The sequence below is a fragment of the Apodemus sylvaticus genome, chromosome 8, assembly GCF_947179515.1.
Source record: "Apodemus sylvaticus chromosome 8, mApoSyl1.1, whole genome shotgun sequence".
Taxonomy (NCBI): domain Eukaryota; kingdom Metazoa; phylum Chordata; class Mammalia; order Rodentia; family Muridae; genus Apodemus; species Apodemus sylvaticus.
This window is the reverse complement of record NC_067479.1, coordinates 74,348,379-74,360,475: the sequence shown is the minus strand read 5'-3', so window position 1 is coordinate 74,360,475 and position 12,097 is coordinate 74,348,379. Positions and strand designations below refer to the sequence as shown.

Sequence of the window (12,097 nt, the reverse complement as noted above, 5' to 3'; positions counted from 1 at the left end):
GTTGCTGGAGTGAGGTTCAGTTTTTTAAAATCAATCTCAGTGGCTTGTTGAAAAATATTAAATACCAGCTGTATATCCAATATATTTCAGAGTTCGTCAAGTTGGCTGATAAACTATCATTGCAATGCACAAATGAGAAGCAATAAAAGCAATATTGATAAATGATCCCTCTCTGCAAAATCAGAGCCTCTATCAAGTTCCCCTTTTTACCTGCTTGCTACATGGAATTTGAAATTTCTATGTTTTTAAGCAAAATATCTTAGATTTCACAGATCAGGGATTTACTTTAGTTCCACAGATATCCAATTTTTTCAGAGTGCAAGGAACATATATGCAGATCAGAAGAAAATTAGGAAAAATAAAATATTTAAGAGATGTAGAAGACACTACTGCGTATGATCAGTAATACAAGGCCTGATCAATCTCTTTGCAAGAATTTCTGTCTGACTTGAACTTGCACAGGACTTATGCATCTATCGCAACCATTACAGGATCATATGTACCTTGCTGTGTCTGGATAGACTTTGTAGTCACTCACCAATCCATTCCACTCTTAATTTTTCCACTTTTTCTTCTGCAAAATTTCCTAAGATGTCCCATTTTTGGCTAGCCAATGTACAGTCTTTTATATCTGTATTTTGCTGTTTGTGGGTCTCTGTATTAACTTACATTGACCTCAAATAATATCTTCTTTTATGAAATCTGAGAAAGGCATTCACTTATGTGTATGGCAATAAGGTACTAAGAATTGATTTTATGCTATTTGCAGTTATCATATTAATATTAGTAGGTTCTCCTTTTCCAATCAGAAGATGAATGTTTTTTCCCATTATATCCATGCCTCTATTAAGTCAGTGCTCATGGCTTTCCTGGGCTGTTATAATTATGGCACTCAGAATCCACAGCTGAGTAAGACTGATGATTATTATTCTGTTCTAGTAGGGTGCATAGCATCTTCCAGCCCTATGAAAACTGACCAATAGAGATGAAGCTTCCAAGTGAGTACAAGCTTGATTTCTTCATGTTTATGACTTAAACGTATGGAATCTCTGTAGTAAGTTCTTACCATCACTTAAACGTATGGAATCTCTGTAGTAAGTTCTTACCATCAAGTGCTATAGTGTATTAAGAGCATTGGCACTAGACTATAATGTTTGAGGAGTAGGGTCTATGGCACCTCATTGGACAACAATTCCAAAGAGGTGACCTATTATTTGTACTGAACTTATTTGTTAGCCTATAAAGCCTAATAGGGGCCTAGTTTCCTGGTTATAGGATAACTTCATTAAAACGTTTCTTATATCTGATACTGTGTATTTTTTAGGAATCTTCTAGAGGCTTCCATGTGACTTTTCTGAAATCTCTTCAGGGTTGGTTATCCTTACCCTTTTTTTCTTTTTTTTCTTTTTTTGTTTTTCTTTTCTTTTTTTATTTGATATATTTTTTTATTTACATTTCAAATGATTTCCCCTTTTCTGGCCCCCCACTCCCCGAAAGTCCCATAAGCCCTCTTCCTTCCCCCTCTTCTCCCATCTACCCCTTCCCACTTCCCTGTTCTGGTTTTGCCCTATACTGCTACACTGAGTCTTTCCAGAACCAGGCCACTCCTCTGTTCTTCTTGTAGATCATTTGATGTGTGGATTATGTTTTGGGTATTCCAATTTTCTAGGCTAATATCCTCTTATTAGTGAGTGCATACCATGATTAATCTTTTGAGACTAGGTTAACTCACTTAGTATGATGTTCTCCAGCTCCATCCATTTGTCTAAGAATTTCATGAATTCATAATTTCTAATGACTGAATAGTACTCCATTGTGTAGATATACCACATTTTTTGAATCTGTACCTGGGTTCTTTCCAGGTTCTGGGTATGATAAATACGGCTGCTATGAACATAGTGCAGCACGTATCCTTATTACCTGCTGGGGAATCCTCCTGGTATATGCCCAGGAGTGGTATAACAGGATCCTCTGGAAGTGACATACCCAGTTTTCTGAGGAACCGCCAGACTGATTTCCAGAGTGGTTGTACCAATTTGCAACCCCACCAGCAGTGGAGGAGTGTTCCTCTTTCTCCACATCCTCGCCAACACCTGCTGTCTCCTGAGTTTTTAATCTTAGCCATTCTGACTGGTGTAAGGTGAAATCTCAGAGTTGTTGATTTGCATTTTCCTAATGATTAATGAAGTTGAGCATTTTTTTTAAAGATTCTTCTCAGCCATTGGCAGGATTAATATAGTTAAAATGGCCATTTTGCCAAAAGCAATATACAGATTCGACTCAATACCCATCAAAATCCCAACTCAGTTCTTCATAGAGTTAGAGAGAGCAATTCTCAAATTCATCTGGAATAACAAAAAACCCAGAATAGCTAAAACTATTCTCAACAACAAAAGAAATTCTGGGGGAATCAGTATCCTGGACCTCAAACAATACCACAGAGCAATAGTGTTAAAAACTGCATGGTATTGGTACAGTGACAGGCAAGCAGATCAATGGAATAGGATTGAAGATCCAGAAATAAACCCACACACCTATGGCCACTTGATCCTTGACAAAAGAGCTGAAATAATCCAGTGGAAAAAAGATAGCCTTTTCAACAAATGGTGCTGGTTCAACTGGAGGTCAGCATGCAGAAGAATGAGAATTGATCCATCCTTATCTCCTTGTATTAAGCTCAACTTCAAATGGATCAAGGACCTCCACATAAAGCCAGATACTCTGAAGCTAATAGAAAAGAAACTGGGGAAGACCCTTGAGGACATCAGTACAGGGGGAAAGTTCCTAAACAGAACACCAATAGTGTATGCTTTAAGATCAAGAATAGACAAATGGGACCTCATAAAATTACGAAGTTTCTGTAAGGCAAAGGACACCATCAAAAGCACAGATCGGCAACCAACAAATTGGGAAAAGATCTTCACCAACCCTACATCAGATAGAGGGCTAATATCCAATATATACAAAGAACTCAAGAAGTTAGACCCCAGAAAGCCAAATAACCCTTTTTTTTTGTTTTGTTTTTGTTTTTTTTTGTTTCTTTTTTTGTTTTTTGTTTTTTTTTTGTTTTTCAAAACAGGGTTTCTCTGTGTAGCCCTGGCTGTACTGGAATTCATTCTGTAGACCAGGCTGGCCTCGAACTCAGAAATCTACCTGCCTCTGCCTCCCAAGTGCCCTTAAGCAATAGCATAAAAAGAAAAAAGGAAATAGTAAAACAGAAACCAATTCTCATGTGGTTCTTTGGAGTCAGTTTCCTTTTGTACAACCCTGGAGAAGACCCAGGCAATGTTTGGATGTCCCAAGAATTACACTTATGAAAGCAATACAAATGTCAGGAAATTAAAGTAGAACAAGACATTTTAGGCATAAGGAAACAATGGTGGGAATGTAGAGCTGAAAGATTTTCTTTCAGTGCTTTGTGGAAAGCACACCATTGTGAAGTCTGAGAGAAGAATGAGTGACCAAGGCAGCGAGTGCTCCTGTTTGGAGGCTTGGCTCCCAGGCCAGAGGAAATGCCCGCAATGACATGCCAGTCACTGCATTTGAGGACATAGCATGCATTTTAGCACCAGGAAATAAGCTTTCAGGTGTAGAATACTTGTCTAGCATGCGTGAAAATCTGTATTTGATCCCCATCACCAAGGAAAATAAATAAACAAACAAATAAACAAACAAACAGAATAAATTTGCACAGGTTTATCTTTAACAAACAAGTAGCATGATGATTTTTGAGATTCTGTTTTTTTCTTTTACCACTCAGTCACAGGGAAATATTTCTCAAGGCAAGTTAGATTTCTCCTTGTAATCTCTGACTCAAGATGGTTTTTAATTTCAGAGCAGAAACAGTTCAAGGACTCATTACCCTGCCTTTTTCTTATAGAGATAGAATCTGTTCATTTTATTATAGTCATCTGTATGATGAAGACGTGATTGTTTGGTTTTTAATAACGACTCAAGTGAGGTCTCTAGCAAGGTTATTCTTGAAGAGCAGAGTTTGAGATAATATATGACTTTCAAATATCCAGTGCACCTCTATTTCACATTCCTTTTAAGAAATATTTTTATAAGGAAATCAGAATGGGGGTTCTTATTAAACAACAACAACAACAAAACACCAACAAGATGAACAAAAACTAGATATATTGTGAAGCCTAGCTATATCTCTTGGAATTTCTCTCCAAAACTCCAAGTTAACAAACCTCAAAAAAAGAAAAGAATAGGGAGAGAAATGGTGGTGTTTTTACACAAAGGATTTATTTCCCCCACAGAGAAGAATGGAGTTGTGTCATTTCCAGGAAAATGGCTGTACGTGAAGATTATCATATAAAATTAATGAGGCCAGTTTCAGAAAGGCACACACTAATGTCACATGATTCCCTTGTTTGTGGATCCTAGACATTGCATAAGCATTATATAATGTAGTGTGTATGACATGAAATTAGAGAAAGGCTGGCTGATAAATAAAGGGCACTGATCGGAGTGTGAAAGAGGAGAAGACAGAAGGTAAAGCATTGGGAAATAAAAAGTATGATTCTGCTGGGTGGTGGTGGTGCACGCTTGTAATCCCAGCACTCTGGCAGGCAGAGGCAGGCGGATGTCTGAGTTCGAGGTTAGCCTGGTCTACAGAGTGAGCTCCAGGACAGCCAGGGCTACACAGAGAAACCCTGTCTCGAAAAAACCAAAATCCAAAGAAAAAAAAAAGAAAAAAAAAGAAAAAAAAGTATGATTCTATATCTTTATCCATATCTATATTATATCTCTATCTTTATCTATATCTATATCTACATCTACATCTATATCTATATGTGTGTGAAAATAGTTTTATATAAAATAAGATAAAAATTTAAAAGAAACAGCACTGTGACCAGTTGTGTGTCTATGCATTTCCTACCCTTGGCTGTAGATTATTTCTCTAATAAGGATTGATTGTCACACTAATCTATTGATATTGTAAAAGTAGAGGGAAGTTTTATACTACATCCATTTTGCGAAAATAATAGTAGTAGTTTCCCCCCTGGTGCCTATAAGCTCCATAGTCATAGGTTCTTAGCGTATAAATAGTATCAGTCATTCATTTTTTTCTATGAAGAATTGCTCCTGAAATTTAATTAGAAAGTGGTTCACCACTCCCATAATATTCACGCTGCTTTTGTGCCCATGGTGCATATATATGTATATTATACATATACATATATTATACACACACACACACACACACACACTCATACACACACTCACGCTCACACACACATCTTGCCATGATGGTCACTCTTGTAGCTCTCATGGCTCACAACATTAAGACTGTTATTAAATTTTCTCCCCAGCAGCCTGAGTCACATGTCTGATACTATACAATGTAGTCAGTAAGGAGGAAGTCTTCTGATTAGTACTAGCTTGATTGTTCTAAGTCCCGTGGCTAAAGCATGTGCTGTCTTCAGCAATGTGATCCTGCCATAAAGTTCTGGTGGGTAACCAAGAGCAACGGTAATGGGTTACATTATTTCAGGGGTCTCTATGATGGTTCCAGATCAACACTCTAGGGGATGTATCCCACAGCTGGTTCTGAGCTCTCTCTCTCTCTCTCTCTCTCTGACTCTCCTTCTTCTTCTTCTTCTTCTTCTTCTTCTTCTTCTTCTTCTTCTTCTTCTTCTTCTTCTTCTTCTTCTTCTTCTTCTTCTTCTTCTTCTCCTCCTCCTCCTCCTCCTCCTCCTCCTCCTCCTCCTCCTCCTCCTCCTCCTCCTCCTTCTACCTTTTCCTCTCCCTCTGTTTCTGTCTCTCTCTCTCAGTCTGTCTCTCTCTGTCTCTCTCCCTCCCTCTTCCTCTCCCTTTCCTTCTGTCTCTCTGTCTTTGTCTTGCTCTCTCTCTCACACACACAACACATAGTACACACACACACACACACACACACACACACACAATTTTCAAACGTCTTTAATGTTAGTTGTCCCTCCACGCACCCATCCTTTCTGCCATACCCTCCATTGTCCAGAAAATTATATTGACTGAAAATTAAGAATTTCTTGCCTTCAATCATAAGGATGAGTCATAGCAACATCTTGATTTCAAATATGTATCCAAGTTCATCATTCAGTGGTACCAAGTGTGTGTATCTCTTTCCAGTTTACTAATAATGACTCAGTAGTATGCAAAAACAAAAAACAAAAAACAAAAACAAAAACAAAATCATCCCTAGTCTCTACATATTTAATCACAGCATTTAGGGAGGTGGCCACAAGATGGCAGTAGCACAGCTGATGAGAAGCATAGCAAGCTCATTTCATTGCATTCTGAAGTAATATGTAAGAACAGAGGCATTTGTTTTCTTATTGGCTGGTAAGACAACACAGGAAGCTATGAGAACTGATAGAGAAAAGGGACAACCTGTCAAAAGACTGCAAGCCAGCATCGATCCCACGCAGGAAGAACAATGAAGACGCCCAGTCACGCTGTATTCCTATTCCTGTGGCTGTGGATGGACTGTGAGTTGAAGATTTGGGGTCAAGAGAAAATATTTGGTGGATGTTAGACATCCATGGGCAATCCATTGTATACAGTTCCCGCTGGTTGTTGTGGACAGAGAGATTCAGCAGAGCACTGCCTGACTGCTCTTCTCCTTTCTGTTTTTCTCTCTGTGCAGGGGAGAGCCATGGAGAGAAGGTCGAGCAGCATCATTCCACCCTGAGTGTTCGAGAGGGAGACAGCGCTGTCATCAGCTGCACTTACACAGACACTGCTGCTTCATACTTCCCTTGGTACAAGCAAGAAGCAGGAAAGGCTCTCCACTTTGTGCTAGACATGCGTTCAAATGTGGACAGAAAGCAGAACCAAAGACTTACAGTTTTCCTGGATAAGAAAGCCAATCAATTCTCCCTGCACATCACAGCCACACAGCCTGAAGATTCAGCCGTCTACTTCTGTGCAGCAAGCACACACTGTTTCCCAGGCACCTGCAGCCCATCCTCAAACTTGCCATGGGGGTGCAATGGGGGCTGGAGCCCCATCCACATCCTGTGTCTTGTAGTAAAGCATTTGTCATATTATTTGCAATGGAAACTATAACATGCAGATATTTAAAACATAAGTGAGAGAGTTCCACTCTGTGTGTGTATTTGTGTGTGTGTGTGTGTGTGTGTGAGAGAGAGAGAGAGAGAGAGAGAGAGAGAGAGAGAGAGAGAGAGAGAATGGCAACCCCAGTGACACTCCTCCAATAAGGCCACATCTGAGTCTTAATCTTTACAAACGTCTACCAACTGAGGACAAAACATCCAAACATACGATCCTATGGGGTCCTTCTCATTCCAAATACCACAAGGTGTGGGAGCCGCACTATCTTTGGGTATATGGTTCAATATTTAGAATACAATTAGAAATAACCCTGGTATAGGAAAGTGGCAGTAATAGTTTCTTATTCAGGTTTCATTGTATAATCAGACATGTACAGTGGGCCAGGCCTAGAGTACTAGGCCATGTTGAGTAGGCCTTGTGCTGGCTTGTTTTATGTCAATTTTACACAAGCTGAAGTCTTCTATCTGGATAATGGCAATAGGCTATATAGTTTGGGAGGGTTCATGGACTCCCTTGATCAACAATTTAAAAAGTGATATTCCTGGATATGTTTTTGGGGGAGGGGTTGTTTTTGTTGGGAATATTTATCACATCAAAATGTCATAATTTCTTTAAAATATATGTATGTATATATACAGATGTACTTACATATGCAATTTTGAGCAAACATAAGATAGTATCATTCTCTATGGCTCTTTCAAATATCTTTAGTGTTGTTTATCCCTTCTTCCCTCCCTCTCTCCCTCCTTCCCTCTCAGTAAATGTTGCTTTCTGCAAGGAGCCATCCTCACTTAGAACTCAATGCCAAGAACTCTCCATACCAGGAACCATCCCTACCTGGCTATCAATGCCAGGAGACCTCGATACCAGCAGTCATTCTCACTTAGATCTCCATGCCAGGAACTATTCCTATGTAAATCTTAAAACCCCCTCCTTTTGAAGTTCATCTGTAGATAGGTTACTATAGCAACCCCTTTCCACTTCACCGCCTCATGACCCCCCCTTTTATCATGCCAGAATTCCAACAGCAATAACTAGCTTTACCAGAAATTATGAGAAACTGTTTCTTACAAATGATGTCAGCCCCCTGAGATTTTTCCCCCCTTTACCCCTCCCAAACCTTATATGCTTCCCTTTATATTGACTTGCATGAAAATTAAAGTTTGACAGCTGGATCAGAACTAGACAGGCTGTCCGGCCTCTCTCTTGTCTTGTCGCCCCATCGACTTTCTTCTAGGTGGCCTAAGGAACCCTGTTGACTGTCCTGCGGTTTGGGACAGCTTTCTACTCATCACGAATGTATTCCTCCATGTTACCTATGTCTCCTTCACAGCTCCTGCATCTACTACCCTCCTTTGAAGACACGCATGGTTTCTTTTAATGCTCCTTTTATTTGCAGTTACTCCAGGTGATACATTCAGAGCTGAAGACTCCGTAATGGGTTCTAGAAATAAGTGAGAATATGTAGCATTTGTCTTTCTGGGTCTGGGATACCTTACTCAGTATAATATTATCTATAACCATTTTTTCACTTCCAAATTTTACAGCTTTAATTTTCCTTTCAGCTGAATGGTATTCTAATACATACTGTACCACACTTTCATTATCCATGAATCTGTTGAAAAACATTCAGTTTATTTCTATTTTCTAGCTACCATGGATAAAGCAGCAATGAATATGGCTGAACAAGATCTCTGGGGGTGCAAACTGCCAGGGGTCTGCCTGCACCAATGACCTGTGCAGATCAGTGGTTCGTCTGTTTACCAGCTGGTCCTGGGTCCTGTGCCCTACAGGGTGATCAGCATTTGGAGGGACTCCCCGCTACCATCTTCACTCCATGACAGAGCAGACAAGGAGCACCAGGTTCACTGAGACAACCAAGTATAACATTGCTTGGGGCAAGACATAGCAGGGCTCCAATGGCACACAAGAGGAGGGCAGCACATCAGCAATCTGTGCCAGGGGAAACCCAGTCATCCAGTGTCATGAAAATAGCCTTACAGGCTCACAGGAGGTTGAAGCACCAGCCAGTGACAACAAGACCAACTAACACCAGTGAGAACTAGATGGCTAAAGGCAAATGCAGGAACATTACTAACAGAAACCAAGGCAATATGGCAGCATCTGAGCCAAATTCTCCAACAACAGAAGTCCTGGATACCCCAACACACCAGAAAAACAAGATTTTGATTTAAAATCACTGATCACGATGCTGTTAGAGGAACACATGAAGGACATAAATAAATCTCTTAAAGAAATTTGGGAGAAAAATGATCAAAAAAGAAATGATCCAAAAAAGAAAATGGAGAGAGCATATACTAGAAGCTTAAGAGCACAACTAAAAGCCCTGGAACAAAAAGAAGCTAATTCACCCAGGAGGAGAGGAAGACAGGTAAATCATCAAACTCAGGGCTGAAATCAATCAAGTAGAAACAAAGAGAACCATACAAAGAATCAACAAAACCAGGAGCTAGTTCTTTGAGAAAATCAACAAGATAGATAAACCCTTAGCCAGACTAACCAAAGGGCACAGAGACAATATCCAAATTAACAAAATTAGAAATGAAAAGGGAGATATAACAACAGAAACTGAAGAAATTAAAAAAATTATCAGATCCTAGTACAAAAGCCTGTACTTAACACAACTGGAGAATCTGGAGGAAATGGGCAACTTCTTAGACAGATACCAAATACCAAAATTAAATCAGGATCAAATAGATCATCTAAACAGTCCCATAACCCCTAAAGAAATAGAAGGGGTCAAATAAAGCCTTCAAACCAAGAAAAACACAGGACCAGATGGTTTTAGTGCAGAATTCTATCAGACCTTCAAAGAAGACTTAACACCAATACTATTCAAACTATTCCACCAAATAGAAACAGAAGGAACACTACCTAACTCCTTCTACGAAGCCACAATTACGCTGATACCAAAACCACACAACGAAATAGAATTTCAGACCAATTTCCCTTATGAATATCGATGCATAAATACTCAATAAAATTCTTGCCAACCGAATCCAAGAACACATCAAAATGATCATCCACCATGATCAAGTAGGTTTCATCCCAGGGATGCAGGCATGGTTCAATAAATGGAAATCCATCAATGTTATCTACTACATAAACAAATTCAAGGAAAAAAACACATGAACATTTCACTAGATGCTGAAAAAGCATTTGACAAAATTCAGCATTCTTTCATGCTAAAAGTCTTGGAAAGGACAGGAATTCAAGGCCCATACCTAAACATCGTTAAAGCCATATACAGCAAACCGGTAGCCAACATCAAACTAATGGAGAGAAACTTGAAGCAATCCCACTAAAATCAGGGATGAGACAAGGCTGCCCCCTCTCTCCGTATCTTTTCAATATAGTTCTTGAAGTCCTAGCTAGAGCAATTAGGCAGCATAAGGAGGTCAAAGGGATACAAATTGGAAAGGAAGAAGTCAAACTATCACTATTTGCAGATGATATGATATTATACTTAAGGGACCCCAAAAACTCTACCAGAGAACTCCTACAGGTGAAAAACAACTTCAGCAAAGTGGCTGGTTATAAAGTCAACTCAAGCAAATCAGTAGCCTCTCTATACTCAACGGATAAGCAGACTGAGAAAGAAACTAGGGAAATGACACCCTTCACAATAGCCACAAACAGCATAAAGTATCTTGGGGTGACTCTAACCAAACATGAGAAAGACCTATACGACAATAACTTCAGATCTCTGAAAAAGGAAATCAAAGAAGACCTCAGAAAATGGAAAAATCTTCCATGCTCATGGATTGGCAGGGTTAATATAGTTAAAATGGCCATCTTGCCAAAAGCAATATACAGATTCAACGCATTCCCCATCCAAATCCCAACTCAGTTCTTCATAGCTTTAGAAAGAGCAATTCTCAAATTCATCTGGAAAAACAAAAAATCCAGGATAGCTAAAACTATTCTCAACAGTAATAGAACTTCTGGGGGAATCAGTATCCCAGACCTCAAAGATTACAGAGCAACAGTGATAAAAACTGCATGGTATTGGCACAGGGACAGGCAAGTGTGTCAATGGAATAGGATTGAAGACCCAGAAATGAGCCCACACACCTACGGCTACTTGATCTTCGACAATGAAGCTGAAAACATCCAGTAGAAAAAAGATAGCCTATTCAACAAATGGTGCTGGTTCATTTGGAGGTCAGCATGCAGAAGAATGAAAATTGATCCATTCTTATCTCCTTGTACTAAGCTCAACTCCAAGTGGATCAAGGACCTCCACATAAAACCTGACACACTGAAACTAGTAGAAAAGAAACTGGCAAAGACCCTTGAGGACATGGGCACAGGGGAAAAGTTCCTGAACAGAACACCAATAGCTTATGCTCTAAGATCAAGAATTGACAAATGGGACCTCATAAAAGTACAAAGTTTCTGTAAGGCAAAGGACACCATCAAAAGTACAAAATGTCAACAAACAGATGGGAAAGGATCTTCACCAACCCTAAATCTGACAGAGGCCTAATATCCAATATATACAAACAGCTTAAGAAGGTAGACCCCAGACAACCAAATAATCCTATTAAAAATGAGGTACAGAGCTAAACAAAGAATTTTCACCTGAAGAACTTTAGATGGCTGAGAAGCACCATAAGAAATGTTCAACATCATTAATCATTAGGGAAATGCAAATCACAACAACCCTAAGATTTCACCTCACACCAGTCAGAGTGGCTAAGGTTAAAAATTCAGGAAACAGCAGGTGTTGGCAAGGATGTGGAGAAATAGGAACACTCCTCCACTGCTGGTGGGATTGCAAGATGGTACAACCACTTTGGAAATCAGTCTGGTGGTTCCTCAGAAAACTGGACATGACACTTCTGGAGGAGCCTGCTATACCTCTCCTGGGCATATACCCAGAGGATTCCCGGCATGCAATAAGGACACATGCTCCACTATGTTCATAGCAGCCTCATTTATAATAGCCAGAAACTGGAAAGAACGCAGATGTCCTTCAATGGAGGAATGGATACAGAATGTGGTGTAT

At 39.6% G+C, this 12,097-nt stretch overlaps 1 gene segment (V, D, J or C); it reads left to right on the top strand.

The window, feature by feature from the left end:
- Positions 1-6,401: 6,401 nt before the first annotated feature.
- LOC127690731 (T cell receptor alpha variable 13-1-like) lies at positions 6,402-7,059 on the top strand. The segment is given in 2 exon segments: positions 6,402-6,479; positions 6,638-7,059. Coding segments are annotated over 2 exon segments (474 nt in total).
- Positions 7,060-12,097: the final 5,038 nt, after the last annotated feature.